Source organism: Watersipora subatra, chromosome 1, assembly GCF_963576615.1.
Source record: "Watersipora subatra chromosome 1, tzWatSuba1.1, whole genome shotgun sequence".
NCBI classification, from domain to species: domain Eukaryota; kingdom Metazoa; phylum Bryozoa; class Gymnolaemata; order Cheilostomatida; family Watersiporidae; genus Watersipora; species Watersipora subatra.
This window is the reverse complement of record NC_088708.1, coordinates 44767870-44791371: the sequence shown is the minus strand read 5'-3', so window position 1 is coordinate 44791371 and position 23502 is coordinate 44767870. Positions and strand designations below refer to the sequence as shown.

General features: G+C 33.0%; 1 protein-coding gene across 1 annotated transcript; it reads right to left on the bottom strand.

The window, feature by feature from the left end:
* Positions 1 to 1414: 1414 nt before the first annotated feature.
* Positions 1415 to 16087, bottom strand: LOC137388117 (uncharacterized). The gene is made up of 8 exons (XM_068074632.1): positions 15964 to 16087; positions 13955 to 14153; positions 11456 to 11575; positions 8010 to 8178; positions 6805 to 6992; positions 5767 to 5902; positions 5021 to 5170; positions 1415 to 1533 (listed from the first exon to the last, which is right to left on the bottom strand). Exons 1-8 carry the CDS (start codon positions 15996 to 15998, stop codon positions 1415 to 1417), a joined length of 1116 nt encoding a protein of 371 aa, XP_067930733.1. The 5' UTR covers positions 15999 to 16087.
* Positions 16088 to 23502: the final 7415 nt, after the last annotated feature.

Here is a 23502-nt window from a genome sequence, read left to right as displayed (position 1 = left end):
AAGAGCTAATTACTTCTTGTCAACCAAAATTAAAATTCTGAGTTCCTTCTCATCGCATATCAGACTTGCAATAAATTTTGCATTCTCAACTAACTCATGCTGATTTATCATAAGCAAATTTTATTCAACATCTAATTCGGAAACCATTGTCGTATAATATCACTAAATAGCACAGTTTTCATGGAAGTCAGATGTGTGTAATGCCATGGCATACACAGCACCTCAAGCCATAAAATTGGTATCCATTAAACCTAATTTATTGATCCAAACTATACCTTTCAAAATGCTAACTTGAATATAAAACATTTTCATATATAGTTTCCTGTTAAACATATCATGAGCAACCATTAGTCAATCTCAGTTAGCTACCAGATGTTGAGTTGGTAGATAGCAGGTGTGACCTGTGAGAATAGTTTGTTTTAGCTGCCAAAACTTAGCTGGTGAGTTGCAAATATGACGTGTATAAAAATTTTGAGTTACCTATTAATCTAAATTGCGTACTTTGAAAGTTTTATAAATTGTAAATAATATAATTATATTTTTGTATGTTTAAAAGAAACATAGGTAATAGTAAATATTTTTATTTTTATTAGAAGGCACCTGTCACAGTTTTTTCCAACAGCCAAGAACTAAAGAAGGGCTAAAATCTGTTTTCAAAAATTTTTGAAAATGTATCTACATTGAAATTTATCACAACGTCACACATTAAAAATAAGAAATGCTGTAAAAATAGATTGTTTAATTCAACGTGTCATTCTATGCTAACTGAAACTTTGCCTCTTAAAATAGTTGTTTCTAACCGCACAAGCATTTCACACTTAAAAACAGATGTGGAAACTTTACTAAATTATTTGCAAAAATTAAACATTTTTCTAGTTTGCAGTGCCAATCACTAGTTTTTAAATTGAAGCTAGGTTTTTGCCCATAAATACTCAAGCCTTGATCCTTATTTTATTTTCATATATATCAAATATAGACTCTCAAATCATTCATAAGATTCTTTTGAAAACTAACAAAATGATTCTAATGTTTTATGTACTGGATATGGCAGGTTAGCATTTTACCACCAAACATTAATTTTCTACAACGGGTAGTTTCATTTATAGTACAAATGAAATATCAACAGCGTTGACATAGTGATGAATATGGCAATAGAAAAATAAAGCCTATCAACTCTAGCAAACTACATACCACCGAGAGAATATAGTGCTATCACAGGTATCACATCAACTAATAAGAACAACCCAGGTGTGTTTAGATGAGTCTTTGGTAAGATCATGATTGTGGAGAAAGATATGGAGTTGAGACAGTATTTAAGGTTGTCACAATAATACAGAAATACAGATTACATCATGAACAGTTGTATAACAAGATTGTAGTTCAAAACTAATGTTCTCTTAATACATAATGATGTTTATGCAGAAGTTTCGGCTTTCCTCGTCTGTTTGATAAATTGATCGAGAAGAATCGCTGATTCCATCGGAGTCTTAGCTTGTATGTGGATTGGTAGAAAAATACAAGGTGGCAAATCACCTGTATAACAGAGCAGCAAATATGGTTGAGATATAATTGGATTTAATTTAAAATTGTAGCATGCATGTTGGCGGGCTTGCAGAAGCTTGACATTTCTTACACATCAAGTAACACGGGGCTCATCAACATATATTTTTTGTTGACAAAAAATGAATTTTTTTACCAAAATTTTAAAGAAAGTCCTACTGCAAGTTATTCTACAATATTTTAATAGTATAAAAAAAACAAAGGAAAAAATATCATAAAATTATGTATTAAAAATATCAATTTGAAGTTGAAAAGAAAAGCTAAGCAATGAACTTTTGCTTGTACCAAAAAAATAAAATGAAACATCGGAATTGATTTACGTGAAAAATTGTCTCAGACAAGTGGAGTAAGCGCAAAATATCATACAAGTAATAAAAGTAAAACGAGGAAAGATATAATGAAGTTGGGTGAAATGCCAAAGATTTTAACTTGTTTTTTGTCATTAAATAGAAGCTCAATGAAGCAATCACTGATTATTATTAAATGCAAATAGACATTTATGAAAATAAATTAACTTTAGTTATCTAAAAATTTTCGAAAGCAAATAAATAGATGGAGATGAAGTAAATGATAATTACCACAACCATTTGTGGGAGACTAATAAAAAGATCTAACCGAAGTAAAGATGGATATAAAAATATAAATAAATTAATGTTTCAACTGGGTGCAAGAGAAGACTTACAGATATAAAATTGAAGACTTCACCCACAAAAAGTATACTGCATCAATAAACAATATAAAGAAGGCATATAAAATATCCTACAGCATTGAAAGATGAAGATCAAGAACAATAGATAGCTTGAAACAATTAAAACAAAGCTATAGCCGTAAGCTGTGGTACGACAAGACAGGATGAAGAGCTAGTCTGCTAACGGTGATATGTAGGATTCTAATCCAGTTAGATGTCACTATAATAGTAAACTTGTGTAGTGGATAGTACCAGGTTGAACACCGCTGATTTCTGAGGAGTCAAGTTAAACAAACCAACCACCTAGAAGCATGTTTATCATTCATGGGCAAACGTAGTTTGAGGACTTTCAGACCCAAAGTTCAAAAGATGGAGAAAGAAGAACAAAAGGATAAAAAGCTATCTGCTACTGGATAAGAACAGACCAATGAAAACAATGCATAAAATGGCTCTATATATATATATATATATATATATATATATATATATATATATATATATATATATATATATATATATATATATATATATATATATATAAGGTTAATTGTGAGTATACAAAAGATGGTTGGAAGCAGGAAGCTTAAAGCACATCAATTATATCACTACTGTTTCAGCTTATTCAGGTTCTTCAATATCTTGGCTTTCAAATGAGTCATTGTTTGACATGGTGAGACCGTAATTGGTTGGGGTTTTTAGGATTTTCCCAGAGCTCTACCACAGAAATGTTCAATGGTATAGGCTCGCAAATTATGACGTCACAATTTTCATATTTAGTGTTGCGTGCTGTTACCGCTTATTTATCAACTACAATAATGACGCTAGAGGCAGGTGAATGTAGGACAACTCCAGAGAACCAATGAAGATGACAAAGGAATCAGTGTCATTAGCTCTCCATGTACAGATTATTTTATGATAAGTAGCTCAGATTCCAAGCAACATACGAGTACTATATTTTCTCAATGATATTATGCACTAGCTCTTTCTTTTTATTGTGATGTTGAGGAGCAAGACTGAGGCTAGTTAATTTCAAATATTGCTTGATCTCACGAAAGTTCAATTTACATATAGTCCTAGGGCCACGCCACTGCAGGTCACAATTTAATCGATGTGATTTCATTACCTTTATCAACAACAGTATATTTATTGAAGCATGATCATATTTAGAACGTAACTTGGGAAGCAATACGAATTCTTCAGATAATAATACTACTACTACTGCATTTCTGTATGGGACAAACAATGCCACTATATAAAATGATGTGATAATAATTACTATAAATGTTTAAAATGAATGAAAGGATGAAATAAGCAAACTCTAACAATCACCCAAAATCTATAAACCCAGACCATGTGTTTGTATTGGTCGGGCGTTAGCACGATCCCGGGCATTGTTGATTATCTGGAATCCTAGTTTATTATTAGTGTTCTCTGGGTTTAGGAGCACCAATTGTCACAAAAAAGCGCAGCCTCAATGGCAGCAAAAGGGATCGACGACCTAAGGCTAAATGATAATTATGAAATCACATTGTGGGAACCAGAACCAAGTGTTTTTTTATTGCAGGACATACTTTTGACACCCTGTTTTTCATAGTTCTATTATTCTTTGTGTATTGAATGTAGGCTCATTCGAAAGCCGAGACTCTGAAATACTGAAATATATGATAAAAGTACTGATATAATTGGTGTGCTTTAAAAGGATAAAAGTAAGTCTAAAATAGGAAAAGCAAAGGTGTAAACTGGGGCTATAAAAACAGTTTGTTTCTTTTTTGGTTTGTGATGAAAATGATTTCATCGTTAAATCAGTTGAGAAAGTCACATGACAGAGGATAAAGATAAACTAACCTTTGTATGAATAACCTAAAGCAGAAATCACAGAAGTATACATGAACAGCTACATATTAAAAATGAAAAAGTTCACCTGTGAATTTTTTTAATAATAAAATTACAAAGTAATCAAAGAATATAATTAGAATACAACAAAAACTGCAAACATTTACCAACATCTGCAGATGAGGAAATTAAAGAAAAGATAGCGAAGAAATACCCAAAGTTGACAAGAGATAGAAGATCACAATGACATGTGTTCTTACTATAGTTGGAGCATAAGAAGCAATTCAGAGTCCTGAGAAAAAGGTAACCAAGTTCAACGTAGACAACAAAACAATTCACAAACTCTAACCTAATCTTCGAGTTTCAAAAGTTTAACTTCTAAGGTGAGTAGAAATACATGGCCTACTCATAAAAGTTTTGAATCTTTCATGTTAGGTGGTCTGATTTGACTGTCAAACAGTGTTACTACAATTCAATTTTATGTTGCACTGTGTGCCTATAAATAACAACACTAGTTGCTACAATAGTAATAATAATAAAAAATCATGAAACATGCTTTTAAAAATAAAAACAGTTGCCGTGTGTTCATTTTCAAAATCAGTTAGAAGATATCAAATATTTGTAAAAGTAATAGCTTGGGTGTGCTAAAAATTTTAGTTGTGTCCTCTACAATCTGAAAACCTAAATATAGTCTAAAATTCATTTAAAGAATAATCACTTTTTACTCAGCAATATTCTTGAAACCATAGTTGAGACTCCTTCAAGTGTAGCAAATTATTGTCAATGCTTCAAGTATAGATCGGCTGATGCGATAAAACAGTCAGACAAAAGAACAAAGTTTTTTTGATAAAATTAACAGAATGTCATCATGCTTGGTGAAACAAAAATTTTTAAACTGTATTGGCAGCATTAACTTCTTGATAAAAGTTGTTGACCAACCTTGTTTTGCTGGTGCGAACTTGAGCTGTGGGTCTTTGTTTGCAGCATCGCAAACCGGATGAGTGCTTTTACAAATTCTTCCTTTTAATTGGTTTGCACTCGGGTTCCATTTTGGTTTCCAAACTATTCCAGGATAGCCTTCAACAGCAGCTAAAATCATAATTGAACGATCATAGATTAAGAAAGCTCTATATCTGGCGTGAGAATAATTTTAGAGTTCTGTCAATGACTTTAAACTCTGGGGTTTTGTTTACATTTAGAACAAGAAAACTAGTCTTTTGTGTTTGAATCACACTTGTAGAATTATTACATTATTAGATATACTGCCTTATAATATAACACAATATTTAATAATACAACATAACATAATTAAATATGATTAACTACAGTATAACATGGTATAATAATATAGCTCTCAAGCTTAGTGAATGTAATGTATTTTAACTGCTAGATTAGTAAGCAGAAACTTGCATTTGGTCATTCAATTTTTGCCTGCCAGATTATTACTGCACCCACATGTACTTTAAATAAAAACTCCATTAGTAACGTGATGGATAGTCTAATTCATAATGTATAATAATTCTAGATTTAGGTATTTGTTATTTACCAGATTTTTATAATTTTGAGTTCTCTCATGTATACTGTATATAGAAATTCAGCACTCTCTTCGTTAACTGAAAACATATTTCATCAACTGGAGTACAATGAATTATTGTAACTACTGCAAATAATGCCAGTATCTTTACATGGACTGTTGAAATTTCTTTGCAACTTGACAGTTGTCTTCTCCTTGAAAGCATTGAACTCGAGATCTCTTTGAAGATTAGCATCAGCTAGTAAAATCTTGCGGAGGGCATCTTTGTCCATCTTTGTCTCTTCATCCTTCAAACATTGACAGAAAATGATAATAATAGCAAGGCTGAATATTTAGAGGTTGTTCATGCAAGTTAACTAGAAAAACCTCTTTTTTTAAAACTAATCTCAACTGTTTATGTAGATGGCTTGAAGATTGTGTATTGTGACGTCTAATAATGGGTTTTGTTTGTATATTGAAATTATATCTGAATATAATATAATAATATTCATAATTTTAAATAAATATTAAATATTTATAATTTAATATAATTTGTATATTGAAATCTCTTATATTTCTCAAATATTATCGTCTATTTACCCAAAATATACGTTTAAGAGTTTTTTGATTTACCATCTAGTCAGGTGTTTGCGCTGTGTATCACTAACATGGATTATAAGGCTAAAACTGTCATATAAGTAACTTATATGGCTTTGGTTTTAAAAGGTTTTTGTTGGTAATTTTGCACCTGCCTGACCAGACAATTTGTAACTTTTATCACAAATACCAACATGCATATCTGTCTACAGACAATAATATAATAATCATAGATATTTGAGTTAGCTGTGAGGTTCACTTCTGCTTTTCTGACGTTGTAAATAAATTTTTCTTTTTATGATTGAGGTAAAATGGAAAACTTCCAATTGTAAACACTTACTTAGACTCAGAATAAAGAACTCTCAAAACGCTTGACTCATTGTATAGCTTTGTCTGAATGTTTAAAAACATCAAATATAGCACAAATATTTCCATTTTAACTAAAGAAATGCATTTTTTGATTAATTATAACAGATTATGAATATCTCATTTTTATTTTCATTTTTTTGCAATTTTTTTCTGTTCAACAAATACTAGCTAATTATTTAGTCAATAGAAAAATTCTAAGTTCACAAGCAAATCTATCAATAAATGATAAATGCAATAGGAGAACCTTTTGGGATGCCTGTGGCTTGGCAGCATCTGTTACAGCTCGCTTCTTAGTTTGAGTCAGCGCTTCAAGCTGTCGATGACGCTCCTTAATCTGATGAATTTCTGCCAAAACTCCATTGCTAGTTTCCTTTCTAATTTTCTCAAGAGTCATCTGCACTCTTTCATTTTCCGGTATAGCCTCTTCTCCGTCTGCACACAGTTCATATAAATGCGAGACAGGTCATAATATGTAACCAGTAACTTCTCCTCTAAACATTGTTTTATCAACTCGTTAGTAAAATAGGTGATAATATGTTCATGACATAAACCACCCATGCAACCACAAAACAACACATATTTTTATGTATATGTATACATATAGGATATTGTGCTCTTGTTAGTGATTTACAGTACTTCACATTTTACTTCACATTTTACTTTACATTTTACTTCACATTTTACTTCACATTTTTACTTCACTTCGCTGCCTTCTATTTGAATTTGTAGATATTCCCAGTTTTTCACCTTTTGAAAAATATAATTTTTTTGTTTAGTGGTTAGAGTAGAAAATATGCATTGATGCTTTTTGAACCATAACTAGTCATGCTATATCACTAGGTAGCAGACAGTCCATCATGTAATCTGTTCTTCACGGTAAAACTGCTCATACATGCTTGATTCTCTTTTTGTTAGTCAGCAACCGCACCAGTTGCTACAAATAATATGTTTAACAAATACAAATTCACTAGTACCCTAACAGTTCTGTGTGTTGTGAGAGATTGTCATGTGTACTAGCTATGTGCACAATTATTCTTAGTTGCAGTAAGATGGTCGAGTGATGCAGATGGTAGTGTAATCTGACTATCTGGGTTTAGTTTCCGTGTGCTTAAAACCTTTTCCTGGCACTCTCAGCGTGTTTTCAAACAGACAGACGAACAAACAGACAAACCGATGAGCAGACGGACAGATGAACAGATGGACAGAAAAACGAACAGACAAATAAACAGACGGATAGATGGACAGACGTACAAACAAACGAACGGATAGATGGACAGACGGACAGATGGACAGACGAACAGATTGACAGACGGACAGACAGATGAACAGACGAACATATGGACATAGCTTGTACTATAGTAAAGATTAGCTTGTGAAGTTGGTCTTGCTTAGATTTTTTTAGTTTGTCAAATGATCATCACTAACTGAGATTGTTAAGCAATGACCTACCTTGTGAGTCCAACTTCCTGTTTGGACTTTGGTGTCCTACTTTAGAGCTCGGCGGTAAGCCAGCATGAACACTGACTGCAGAGTCCAGCTCTTTCAATGACTCATTTTCATTATTACTACATTTTCCAGTTTCAGCTGATTTTGGCCAAAGGTAACTTGCACGCCTTATCTGTAAATTGCATCAATTTGTCAAGCTTGTTAGATTTCTGGCGACAATGTATAAATGTATCACATGAACCAGTGAGCAAATTAAATGATTGTCTCTTTGCTGATATGATCTAGTCAACTCTTGCAAGTATCTGCTGTTTGCTTTATCAAGTTAGCGCTACTCAAAACAAGAGGAAATACTCATGCCATCATTACTGACAGTATTGCTACGCATCATAGTGTAGCAATACTGACCCGCAATGCTACTTTTGCTGTGCTGTCTGCCCAACAGTCATACACATACATTGTTTTACTTGAATGCATATGTGTAAAATAGAACATAGTATTTTACATACACACACACTCGCACTCAAACACATACATACACACACAAGTTACAAGTTTTACAGAGCAATACTATCAGTAATGCTGTCATGACTGATACCACCCATGTTGATTAGCACTAACTTGATAAAAAAGTTGATACTTGCAGGAGTGGACAACTCAAGATCAAAACAGCCTATTACCTCACTCGAATATCTCTGTCTCTAAACAATCATTACTGATTTGGTGAGTAAAGAGGTTATATAGTTATAATAGATATAAATCTTGGACAAATACTTGACTCGGTTTAAAAAGAAAGTACAGTTTTTAGTAACAGTTAAAAAGTTGGTAAAAAATAAAAAGCAAACATAAAATTAATGAAATTTATATAAACCACGATATATTTCTATTTAGTATTAACACTTAAAATCTGTCTTTAGTGAAATTATAGGTTTAAAACAAAAGCTTGCAGCTGCAACTGGAACTATAAAACCTTAAAGGTTGACTTGCACAAAATTCCCATTACAGTTATTTGGTATCATAAGATTCACCATGTCTTACTCTGTTGTGTTGTAGGTGCAAAATATATGGGAATGTGATTACAAGCTCTTAAAAGCAAAAAAAACGAACATTTAATCGCAGCCACACGAGACCGCCGTAGTTTGGATTCGCTTTCCAAAACGGCTCAATTGGGACATAGTTGTTACAGGATGGTTTCTGTTTACACTTCCATGCAACCTCATTCGTCGAAATATTTTCACAAATATACTTCACGCATTCAATAAAACTATGTCTATTGTCCTTACGCGTCTATTTAATCGTCATTGTAATGCTGTCACTTTTAGCACTGATATCTTATAACTTACCGTAAAAAAATCGTTAAACTTTTCAACCTTAGCTCGAAGGAGTACATATCATTGTCTAATAATCATGACGAGCCTGTTGGTCATCTATGATAATCGAAAAGTGTTGCAAAAATTATTTGCGAAATATTGGGTCACATGATCAGATTACGACTTGACTATGAGATAATGCCGAAACAAAACTGTAAAGTAGCAAGCATCTATATTTGATACGGGGTCTCCGGTAAAACCCAAAGTGTTTGTCATAAACTAGTGCTACAATAAACTTTATATTAAGCTTTTTATTGGCCTTTCAATTCACGTAAAAACATCATGTGACAAGACGATAACCAAACTGTAATGAATCCGTCAGAAAAATAAAGAGATTCCAATTTACGGCAGCTTTTCGTTTTTGAGCTTTTAAGAGCTTGTAATCACATTTCCACGTATTTGGCACCTACAACACAAAAGAGTAAGACATGGTGAATCTTTTGATGCCAAATAACTGTAATGTGAATTTTGTTGCAATTCAACCTTTAAGCTTGGGTAAGAAGGGGCTACATAGAAAAATCCTTAGCGCTTTTAAATGTTCTTTGACCATTTTATCTGATAATTTTATTTTTAAAAATTTTAATTTCGTCTATTAAACCTTTCAAATTATGTTAATGATGTAACTGGCAAGGCATAAATATTAGTGAATTTGTTTTTGGTTTTATGTGTATAGATTGAAGGCTATATGCTTTCCCAACTTCCGAGTTTAAATTAAAAAGCTCAAACAAGAAGTTGTCTACCCGATCTACCCAAATGTTCCTCACAGTCATGCAGAGAAAACTCCCTCGTGCGGCTGTCGTATAACCTGTTTTTTATGAGTTTTTGAGGCATAAAAGACTTCAATAAAAGAAACATGTAACAGCTCAATAACAAGACAAATTATGTGAAAATGCTTTACTTACTATTGAACTATTGGTTATTGAACTTAAACAGCCTGGTTTTTTACCCTAATCTTTTATCAAAATTTATAGTATTTGACACAGGCTTGGGGCCACTAGCAGTGCAGTGCGCACTGCACTGCACTAGTGCACTGCACTAGTGCAGTGCATAGTGCAGTGCAATTTAAAATAGAAATGTCTAGTGCAATGCTAGTGCAAATTTGACATGAGTCCCTGGGTGCACTAGTGCAAGTGCAGTGCTTAGTGTGACATGGTATGTACTAGTGCAGTGCCTAGTGCATTTTATATTATTACTATGCCGTGCACTAGTGCTAGTGCAGTGCTTAGTGTACAAGAATTTCTGCTAGTGCAGTGCCTAGTGCATTTTATATTATTACTATGCCATGCACTAGTGCTAGTGCAGTGCCTAGTGCACCTTACTGTCGTCTAGCCAGCAAATAGCGCAGTGCGCTCAATACTCACTAGTGGCCCCAAGCCTGAATTTGACATTTAAAAAAAACACGGATAAAAACTTAAAAGATATTATCAAAAAAGTTTTAAACATAAAAGTAACATTTATGTAACTCATAAGTGTGAGCTGGTCTTATTAGGTCCCTGAGTAGTAGAAAATGTTAATAAAAACAATGTGAAAGATCTCTATCTACAATTTACATCATGTTGTAAATTGATGAGATTGATGCCAGTCTGCAGACTGGCATCAATCTCGACTTAGGCTCTATTCTTCTGGCTTTGCTCTATGAATTTGATAAAACTTTTTTTTTTTCAGTGAGAATGTACAGCAGAAAAGCTGTAGCCTACTTTACGAAGCCTGAAGCTTATACCCTATCATCTCTGTTCACATACTAGTCCTATATCTTACTTGACCTAATTCAGGAGGTTATTACATTACAAACAAAGCGCAATTAATGGTAGCCAGCTAGCACTCTAATGGTGTTACTTCTCTGACTTTTTCATTCTATCTAGCATTAGTGCGGTAACAATAACCAGTTTATACTTGGCCATATAAATATATGAGACACAAGCAATCTTGTTTTAAGGGCTTCTACACACTTCCCGTGTTTAATATAATTATTTGGTAAGCATCCAGTGATATAGTACAGCAAAATCTTTGTAACCAAAGTATAATACTATCTGGGTCTTTATATCTTTTTATAAATATACCAAGATATAAAACCTGACTTGCCATTGGCTTAAGATGATATCCAGCAAGCTGTGCATGTGTGAAATCCCATTTCTTGTATTCTCGTTTTTTACTGGCGGCTTCAAACTTGTCACAGTGTCGAAGTTTAATATTTTGTCTCACCTACAGTAAAATAACAACAAAAGTAATAATAATAACATTAATAATAAAGAGTTGTATGTACAAGTTAGGGCATTGTTGTAGCAGCAATAGTTTTATAAAAATATTCTATAAAAATAAATGCTATAGGCCAACTGTATATAATTAAACCATGTTTATAGCTAGTAATGTGATGAGTGTATGAGGGTCAAAACCCAGCCGGCCTTGACTCAATTAATAAAAATAACAACCAGCAAAGATAAGAATAATTTTGCATTTCAACACTCTGGTCTGTATAAGTCTCAAAGTTTAAACTTAAAATTTAGGAGTGACGTATTCGTTTCATGCTGGATTAGAACTCTTTAAGACTGCAACCACATGTTTCAAACCACACATTTAACCACTGAGCTATAATACAGTCCTTACCTTTCTATTGCTCTTACTATATACCATATGAACACGCTAAATGTGCCCTTTTGATTATTAACAAATATTAGCTTTTCCATTTGTTATTTTTTGAAATTGTTTAAAAACTAACTTTTTGCTACCATTACCTATTTTTTAATTTGCAATTTTTAAATGGACCATTTCAATTTAAAACGTGCCGTTACACTTCCATTTTCAGTTTTTTCTAAGGTCGGATTGCCAAATAGGTCAAGGTCAATACTTTTCACTCAGACAATTGTATTATCTCGAGTAGGAATAGCCTCTCCTTTCTCTGTCCGTTCGGTCAGACAAAGTACCAGACAATGACAGTCCGATGTCTCATTCTTACATTTATACCAGTTTTGGGAAGTACCAGTATCGTCGTATTCAAAGTCTTGATGAATATTTTCTGCTACATCAGTAACATTTTTGTACACACACTTTTGTGCACGAACTGTATATTAATTCAACATATTCAGGGTTTTTATTTTGTTCTATCAGTTTGTATTAATTGTATTATTACCAAATAATCTTTTATTGCAATCATAGCAAAACCGACCTAATTTAGCTACTACTTGCTATTTATTTCACATTTACATTTAAAGCTTTTATAGTTGTTTTATTTTGTTTCTTAATTTAATTGACCTGCACAAAATATTCCCTCGTGACATGAAGATTGAAAGTTACAGTTGTTTGACAAAAACCTTTACAGTTATTTTTTTTTCTCTTAATTTATTTAAACTGCACAAAAACTTTTCTCATGATTTGAACTTTAAAAGTTAGAATGTTAACTGTTGCTATAAGTCAAATAAAAATAAATGTTCTCTGCAAAGACTTTTATTATCCGGGCAACGCTGGACATTCGCCTAGTTATAATTAAAATAACCAATACAGATACAATTAACACACTTTTCCAAAATTTATGTATATAATACAGCTTTTCATCACATAAAAAATTTCTGTTTAGTATTAACAACTTAGAAATTAAACAACTTGAAAATGATATGCCAAACTCCAAATTAGAAAATCACACTTTTAAGTGATGCGCATTAATCATATTCCTACCAATTGTGCCACTGCTGTAATTAAAGCTCAGAAGGTTTGTCACCTAATCACCTCGATCACCAATAATCTTGAACGCATTCAAAAAGGTAGTTATGAAAATAGAAAATGAAATCACTGTTTTAATTTGTCCAACCCTATTTACTAGTGGTCTGGTGCCTAAGGCATTTGTTCTATAATGTTTAGTAAGCCATTTTAGTTCCTGTCATTATAATAGGCTCACAGTAATTGACCTCAATCTTTGAACTTTAAACATGTCTATTGCTGTCTTTAAAGTGCATGTTCTGCTTTGAGAGTAAATAAAACTGGAGATTATTAGCTACTCACATCACACAGTAGCCCATGGATTAGAATGCAACATTCAAAACAATGTTTAATAATATTGTAATGATCTCCTACGGCTGCTCATTCATTCTAATGATGGGAGAAGTCATTTGTTTGTCGTTTATCCCTCATAGATCAAATATGTCTTCTTTGCTTGCTACTGGCAGAAACTGAACATGTTTTACGAGCATTGTTACAGAGACAATAGCTTTATGATCTTGGCTGGACATGTCTGAGTTCAGTGACAAGAGAGCCTCAATGGCTGAAGACATGACCAGTTGCAGAGATTAATTTAAGGTTGGAAGCCATCCCTGCCACCATTTGTGACTGTATCTAGTAATCGAACTTCACTTTTTGTTTACAGAGATAGCTAGTCTAGACCACTAGGCCATAACTGCTTCTTCTCATTATTGAAAAACCATTTGTAATACCAAACTGTCGGAAATTACTTTGATATGACGCTTTTATTAAGGAATTGTGCATATCTATTTTTACCATGTATTCACCAACATCGGTAAAATAACTGTTGCGATATTTATTTTATAACTGCTGAGTAGCAAAGGTTTCAAAGAATCATCTTTGTTACATTACCTCAGCTTGTTTCTTTAAAATAGACTGCTGTCTTTCTTCATCGATGAGTTTTGATGTTGCTGACAAAGTCTTAGACCTGCAAAAGCGATCACTGACTGTTTCCTTGGACTCGATGGGAAACACAAAGTCATCATTAAAGGCTAGAAGCTGCATCAGAGATTTCTTTTGACGACTTGGTTGTGAGAGCTCACTCTTCATTCTACATTAAAAATCGTGGTATAATACAAATAACATGAAATTATATACTATAAAGTTAAATTAAATAAAATGTAACACAATGTAACATAATGTAACGTAATATAACATTCAATTTTTTGTGAAAGTGTAACTGCTTTTGGGTCAATACTGTGAACCGATCATATAAAGCTCTACCGAAGACCAGTAGCACCTAGTGGTCTTACAACAACAAACATCGCTATTCATAATGATACAAAAACTTAATCAAAAAGCAAGCATCTTTTACCTAAAATCCAGCTGTATGTTTATTATAAAGTTATCCAAGTAGAAAATTTAATTCTCTAATAATTTAATTATTTTTACATAATACAATGATTGATTATACAACCAAATGACTACAAATACCAAAAATTTGATTACTTCCAGTATATTACCTTTTACCTCTTTCCATTACAAGTTATCTCTTAAATATTTGTTACAAACAAGTAGTTGTTCCCACAATATTTTAAATTGTAATAAATAATAAGGCATTGAACTTAACTAAATAGCTGGCCTTTTCTACTGTAACCTTTTGTTGACATTTTTAGTATTCCAAAAAGTTTCAAATATTTTCACAAGAAAAATACTAACAAAAATACATGCAAAAAGTTTTAAGCATCGAATAATTTTTTATAATTCATAACTACAACTTCTATCCATAAAAATCAAATGCAAATTATTGATCCTCAAACCAAATAGTTGGAAAAACTTCATTTATAGAGCTTAACCCTTTAACAGGCATTGTTAGCTCAGCGGCATTTTTGTCACTTATATTTTGAACTTTCCCATGGTCAGAGCGACATTAATGTTGCCATGGTCGGCATCTTTTTAAAACCGCTGTACATATACGTCGAAGTATTAGACGGAGTTAATCAAGATACCGCTTTAGGAAAAAGACTAGCAGAATTACTACTTATTTTGATTGCATCACTTTCAAAGTTTTGAGAAAAAAACCTAAAACTTTGGAATTAGACAAAAAAGGACTTATGCTAGTACTTATGCTACGCTGCTACTGAAGAGCATTGTAAAAGTTCATCTAAAGTCAGATCTGGTTGTGAACCTCATTATGTACGAATTTGAAGATAGAGGGTACGTATTGAGACCTTTTTGACTTCGAATCAGAATGTAGTTCTGATTATTTTGATGATCGATCTTCTCAAGCAAACCCATCACTAAGACAGTAGCAGCCAAGGCCAAGACAACAACAACAACAACAACAACAACAACAACAACAACAACAACAACAACAACAGCAACAACAACAGCAACAACAACAAAAGAGTTTATTGGTATTAATGTCATCAAGGCAGCATTAGCCTATTACCTATTAGCCTATCAATCATACAGTTATACAATCAATACTATGTTGTCAGTTATACTATCAATACTATGTTATCAGTTATACTAATAATAATATGTTATCAGTTATACTATCAATACAATACTTCAACAATCATACTCATCAAACATATGCGTGTATTTGTATGCATCCTAATTCTGTCTCCACTATTATTAACATTTCTTCAGTAATAAAACCGCAATTGATATATTGCATGTCGATATATAAATCTGATAGTTAAAGTTGAGTGGGTCTATCCTGAACAATCTTTTAAATGTCTATAAATTTGCTTGTGGATGGTTTTAGTAATATTTTTAATACAAATGAAAAGTTTAATAAACTTAAAAGTTGGTTCAACATAGCCTTGGTGAAGGTATTTGTGAACATTTAGGGTGTTCACAATACTGTACTGATTCTTTGAAAAAAAGGATAGATACATGTATGTTTGAAGTACCTGAGGCTATATTTGAGAAGATTGTCATCTATCATTGGCAGTTGCTTATTACAGGTTGTGCAAATATTCTTGTCTATTATAGGTGTAGTTACTTTCTCGCTCAGAGCTGAGGAGGCTGGGGTCCATGAAGACTTGGTACGAGAAGTCATTCTGCCTTCCGTTCAACTTGCCAATAGACAATGCAAATTGAAGATCAGATGCAGCAACGCTAAAAGATGATGTATAGAAAACGTTGCCATTTTATTTTTTTTAAATGCTTCGCTGCGAAGTAAAAAATAGTTTTTTAAAATAATGTTTAAAAATACTTTGAAATATATCAAAACATTTAAATGTTTTGGCATCGATTTGTTTTGGCTTTCAACATTGTTAGCATTCCACTTTGCCTCAAGCCACTGACAATCTTATATAAAGCTGCTTTTATAGTATCGGGCAGCAGAGGTTACATGTATATAGCTGAACTAGCTTATAGCATTATTTTGTCTACCTCTTGGGTGGTGTGAAAATGACTTATGTCCACAAATATTCAAATCTATAAATAAACAGTTTCATATGCTTGTTTCAATACATACATACACATACACATACACATACACATACACATACACATACACATACACATACACATACACATACACATACACATACACATACACATACACATACACATACACATACACATACACATACACATACACATACACACATACACACATACACATACACATATACAATACATATACTAGTTTCAAAATACTAAATGTTGTATGCGTTACATAAAATTAATTTTCTGTGCAAAAACCTTTATTTCCCGAGCAACACCGGGTATTCATTTAGTTTTATATAAAGCTGCTCTTATCGTATTGACCAACAGAGGTTATATAGCTGACCTAGCAAATAGCATTCCTAAGCGCTATTGCTGGACTACTTGGGTTTTATGGGTTTTAATACTGAAGGTAAAGGAAATAAGCCATTGCTGATTTTTCTGGTAAAAGTCCATTTCTTTGAACTGTTACAGTAAGCAGTGTCTCCGATTAATATCTCATCTTGGAGTAGCACAGCTTAGTATTAATGCAAACAATAGAAGAAGGCAGCTTCAAAAAGACATGCGCCTTCTCATAAATTAAAATATACACAAATCATTCTTCGCAACACTAAAATAATTGTGTATGCACCAAAATGTTCAGCATATTATTTTAAATAAGAAGGGCTGAATCCTAAATAATGACGCAAGAAAGGTGATAACCAGAAAGACTGTTTAATTGTAGAAGAACCAACCAGTCTTCCGCGATAAACTTTTAACATATGAGATTATATATTAATACATAATACGTAGACAAAAACGATAGCGATGTTGACGACAATGACAATGTTGACATCGATGTTGACACCACAGAAGTCTTCTACATCAAATCCAGAAAAAGTCAGTTCAAGTAAATTATAACAAAGTCAAATTTTGTTTGACCCACAGAAAGAATAACATCAGCGCCTAAATGAACAATGCCTTCTCTATGTTAACTAACTATAGTAACGACAATACACCTCATATGTGCCTTTGAGGATAAGCCATAGTTTTTCTGTGGAGTCCATCTCAAGCATTTTAGAAATTTTTGTTTACCATTCCATAGACACATTATTGTAGATTATCAACATTTTAAATGTTGAGTTTACATTATTGTTTGCTCATTACTGTAATGTTACAAAGTAACTCAACTTAGAGAATGCTGTGATGCCGATAGAATAATTAGGGTTTTCCTATAAAGTTTTTATGCAAGCGATAAAAACATTTTTTGTTTTATTGGTTGATCAACTGGTTATGGTAAAATTTAAACCGCATTATCATATTATAGTATATTCTATATTTAAGTTGGGATAGTCGCAGAATAAACAAGAAATAACTTACCTGAATATACGTACTTACTAACCAGCACAAGAGTTGGGTATGCTGGTAATGTTACTACTGCATGGCAACCCTGTGTCACACACCAGCAGCTGCATTTTAACTAGCTAACAATGAGCTCCATACAATGCAACAAAGCACTATACAAATTATCTTAATTAGGCTACTGGATAAATGTGTATGCTTATTACAAAAGAATTCTATTGAATACTTAAGCAATGTTGTGATTTCCGTTTCAATCAATCTACTCATTATGAATAGTCTATTAATAAGAATAACAGCGAAATACAGCTTATAGCCCCGCGTAATAGGATTTCATTAGAAATTTGCTCAATTGAATCTAAGTGAACACAACTCTCCAATGCTTGCATGATTCTAAATTACAGATTTGCTGAACAAAGATGATCAAGACACTATGTTTAATGCAACAAATGGTTAATATTGATATTATTTCTCAGAAGTTTTTATATTATGTTGAAGTTGTCTGTTTGTCCAAGTTTATCATATCTCTTTGCGTCTTTTAAAGAATACTATCAGCTTCTAGAGCAGTCGACTAATAAAAATTTGTGTGTAGGTGTTTTAGGAATAAGGGTGTGCTTTGTACAAGAAACAAAAGAATGCTCCGACATCAAAGTTGAATGCTCAGAGGCGTGTTTCAAAAAGTCCATCGGCTGCAGTTTTATACCACAGTTCAGTTATTTGAACTGTTTTGCATAGAAAAAATTGGTTTCATTACAAGTAACTTGTTTATCAGCACTGGTTTTCATAATGGCTATACGTTGAAGGCAATAATAGGTTTGTCAAGACAACTTAAATATAGGTATTTCCTAGTTTTAAGTTTCTATTGTTGAGATTTACATATTCATTTTAATGAGATTCATTTTCACAATGCCTCTCGGTAAACGGGCTCGTTTACGACAAACTATAGAAACTAGTTTATATTTTGCATATTTAACGTTCTTAGACTTCAGAGAATAAGCTAGTGCGTACCATGATTAACAGGTTCAATACAAAACAGTTAAGTGTTCACCAGCCTGTTGCACTAATAATTTAATAAGCCAGCCAAATTGGCTTTTTATAAAAACCTCTGATACTATAGGAGCTCGACTGCCAGTCACATATCTGATGTCATTGTACAGCTGAAAATCACTTTCTACTAAGTTATTCTATTATACTATAAATAGCATACGCTTGAGATTAATCATAATGTCATAAATCTAAATTTTTAGAAAACTTAACATTTAATAACTATTTCCAATTTCGTAGTTTCAATTATACAGTTTTAATTCCAGTAAAAATAAAATGACTCACAAAACATGAAATTAAATCCATTTCAGAAAAAAATAGGAATGTTTTTTGAGAATGTGTAAGTAGTCGTAGTTTTCACTGCTAAACTTAGCAGGAAATGTTTGAAAACTTTAGAAAAGATTGTATTTAACTTTAGCCACGCTTTACTTGTAGAGACATGATATAGAAATTAGAAAGCTTTATGGTTTATCAAAAATAGACCGAGTTTAAGAAAACCTGCATTTGACAATCAAGTGAAAAGACTAAGAGAAAGGCCACAGATGTTGATCACAAGGAGCATTCAAGATGTAAGACCCAACACTTATCTGTCAGTACCTTGAAAAGCTCTTATGAATTCAGTCGATGTGCTATCAAAAGATTTAAAGGTTTGCTCAGGATTAATCTACTAGTGACTAAATTAGTTTGACTAAATTAAAATGGCTTTACCAGTTTCCTCATGTACTTTGGGAATTGCTAGTCATTGCCGTGACTTCACTGTAGTTTAGTGCTAGCAACTTTCATTAACTATACATGCAGAAGTTTACAGATAGATCTTATAAATATAAATGCGAACATGTATGCAAAATGATTTTGACTCTATAACACGGAAAGCACAAACCAAAGTCAGATTATGAAGCTGTCTCCTACTCTCAGAAAAAAGTGAAAATATATTAACGTACCCTCGTGCTGTTTTCACCATACTTTAGGCATCGTGTCGACCAACGTGAAGTCTACAGAGCAGCAAAGTAATAGAAGTTGTGAACAAAGAAACTGACGTCATGTTAGAATTTTTTACTCGTGCCATTGTTGATGGCACAGAGGCCGCCAGCCCATATCGCTGTTCATACGCTCAAACGGTCGATCGACGCATGTAGCTTATCCACGAAATAGGTCGTGCTTCATGGTCGCCTGATCTCGTCGATGGGCGTTCTACGACGCATACAGTCGAATTGTCCTTAATGATTCTGCAGCCAATGGACAGTTGTGTTTTATCTCTATGTCTATGCTGAGCCGTAGATTTTTTTGTTAGGAGGACGCACAAGTCATTGATGCGTCAGCAGACAATGCATTCGAAGCTTAGTAGATAAAATACATCCAGATACGGCTTGCACAGAAACCAATGTACTTTTAAACTGGCCATCAATTCAGCTGATAAACTTAAAATCTAAGCAATTGATGTATAAACTTACAGATTTTTGCCCCGAGCAATCGTTTCTTCTGCTAACAAGTACTTCCTCTCACCGGAGGTTTAGTTTTACATGGAAATAAACGAAAATTAACGCTAAATGGTTCACAGAAAAGAGAAGAGTATTTTTCATTATATATTAAAAATAATAGAAGTAATATTCAAAAGAATACAATAGTTATAACAGTAGCAAACTATGTTCAAAAAGGGTTCGTCACAAAAGTCTGCATAGAGATTTGATCTTGTTACAAAAGGTTGGAAGTGATAAAATAATCTGATCAAATTGGCGTAAGCTAGGGAAACAATACGAAAATTTTAATATAGTTGTTTATAGGAGCATAGTGAAAGAACTGAAACAGATAATACAAGAAGCAGTAAGTTAAATAGTAATATATTACAGAAGTAAGACAATAGTGCATCATAAACAAGTCACTGGATGCCCCACACCATCCCTCACCATACAGACAAATGTAAAATATTTTTCTGAACTGATTAGAAATTAAAAAAGCGAAACTAGAAGCTTGTTGACTGTGCCTTACCACTGGGTGCAAAAAACCAACATAAAACCTACATTAAAACTAAATTATTGGTTTAATGATCGAAGAAAAGCTTTTTTATTTTAAATTTACATTGGAGACACCTAAACCTAAATGTAGGGTTGGCATTGTGTAAGTTCAGTGGTTGAGGGACAAAAAATGAGTTGCAACTTACTCCAACTTGTAGAAGACCGATTGATTTTGCATTAATTTACTCATTTTATGTTATCATTATTTTTGCATTTTAGTTGCATTTACTATGTTTTTTCTTTTACTTGAAAACTCGTAAACTTCAAAAAAACTTAAAATCTTGTGTGTTGAAAATAACTTCCTGCCTTAAAGCAAATATTTACTTAAATTATTCATTATGTCAGTAACTTCTTATGTAGAAGTGATTGTAAGATGGGCCCTGACTTTACCAGCATACCGCCTTTTTGTACAAATAATAGTGTAAATTTGCTCATGTACATGTGTCGCAAGAGTCTGGCTGGCAATTGTCTGAAATAAAAAGTAAAAGTTTGAGTGAACCAATAGGAAGTCCAATACATATGTATATAGCAGCGGTACCTGGTGAGTGTGCATGAAAGAAATGGTTGTCAGCCAAAAATGCTGATATAATGACAAAACTGTAAACCATGTTTACATGTAGGTCATTGCTGGACACACTATTGTTACACTCTTATTACACGCAAAAGAAAATAAATAGACTATTAATTTGTTTAAAACCATGTAAAATATAGCAAAAACAAACTGTATAAGCTTCCCACCTATTATTCCACATGTTTAAAGCAAGTAAAATGCTGTAACTTCAGCAGAGTTTTGACACACCATGTAAACTCATCTTATCATCTGTGTGAACAAACATAAGACCACAAGATAAGAATACTGTTAAAAGAATAAACAGGCTGACTTTAATAATTGTAGGAGGCTGTGATTAGTATATACAAATCCTAGTATATCTTTTTTGTATGCACCAGATCTAAACATGTAGCTGGTTTAGATTAAGCGTAATGGCATGATGATTCTTTGCAACTGGATCAACTTGTGACCTAACCTTTAATCTACCTGTAATGTAATTACAGGTAGATTTGTAACATTGCCTTGTATGATGTGCTAGAAGTTGTCTTACACTTATTGTGTTTAATTACCTTCTTAAAAAATCTAACTTTCTAAGTAAAAAGTACGATATGCTCGACAGCTGACATTAGTGACTTCAGCCAATGTTTGCTATTATTGGGCTCATCAGTTTATTGGCAGATCACCATCTTGTGTCATCTCGTAAGAGAAACTCTCATGCTGCGGAAATAAAATCTCTTAGAGATTACTCAAATAATCATACTTTTCCTACAAGATAAATATATGAGTGCAGCAGTTGCTGTGTGTTATTGTAAAGAACTCAGCCGAGCCCTTCACTTTCCGCAAATAAATACACCGAGTGTTTAGCCACAATAAGATATATATTTGATGATAAATATATATGTATACATGTAGGCCAATGCAATGAACAACGAAACAAACGTGCAGAGTTTGCGCAATGCTCTCTCTTTTATGGTCTTGCTCTTTTTAAATTGATTACATTGCAATAGGCTCAGCCTCTTCTCTATCTTTTCCCGTGATCTCATCTTTTTCCTCAGTCTGCCGAGTCAGCTCACCAGCAGCTGAGTCTTCTGCTGTGTTAGCGAGATTTGGCTCGGCTATGTTAGCACTCGGAGAGTCAGACTATCCGACTCTAGTCACGGTGCTTCGCCTTAGCGTTAGCTAAGAAGCTGAGAGAATTCTCACTTATAGAGAATTCTCACCAGTTCTGAGTGACACAAGGAACAGGTAACTTATTGTGGATGTAGTAGTTTGGGCATCAAAAAAGTTTCCTAACATAAACAATGAGCAATTGCGAGATTTTTGTGCTCTGTCGGTTCGAGTATGAACCACCGCTGCCTGTTAATACAATCAGTATTATATTATTGATGTAGTGAGAAGGGCAGCAAACTTTAATGTTTTTTTTGTGTTTTGTTTTTATAAAATGTTTCTAATACTACAAAATGTGCATGAAAAGGATTTTAATTTGAGATGTATTAAAAGTTTCAATACATCTCGAATGAAAATCCTTTTATGCACATTTTGCATGTTTTAATTTAAAACATACAAGCAGTCCACTATCTAATTTTTCACATAAGTGATGTATTGTGAAGAGAAAAGTAAAAATGCAGTTCGCAACGTTGGGGCGCACCATCATGAATAGAGGGAAGAAAATATGACAAAGTAACTACTGCATAAAGTTATCATGTCACATCTCATTTAACCAATATTCTAAAAACTATGGAGATATTAAAACTTGCGTAACATGTGAAGCGAATAGCATATAGTTTTTAAGCTAAAGACGATATCAATCAGTTATATAGCTATAATGAGCTATATAGCTATAATGAGCTATATAGCTATAACGAGCTATATAGCTACAATAACAACATCCTGCATTTACCATTCATCGGTGCTAATGCTCTGAGCAAGCATGTTACATAATAATAATTTACGCAGCTGGTTTTAGGGTGATTTCACTGCTGTCAAATCTCCGCGAGATGGGTATCTCGGAGCAATGATTTGTTAGAAAAAAAGAGACAGGGTAGTATCAAAGC

Bases quoted from the DNA above. Each gene is read 5' to 3' on its own strand.
- LOC137388117 (XM_068074632.1), bottom strand. From the start codon at position 15,998: ATGATAGATGACAATCTTCTCAAATATAGCCTCAG. The intron at 6,993-8,009 runs GTAGGTCATTGC...AACTGTGTGCAG, and splicing joins CAGGAAGTTGGACTCACAAG to ACGGAGAAGAGGCTATACCG. The intron at 5,171-5,766 runs GTAAAGATACTG...TTATGATTTTAG, and splicing joins AAGAAATTTCAACAGTCCAT to CTGCTGTTGAAGGCTATCCT.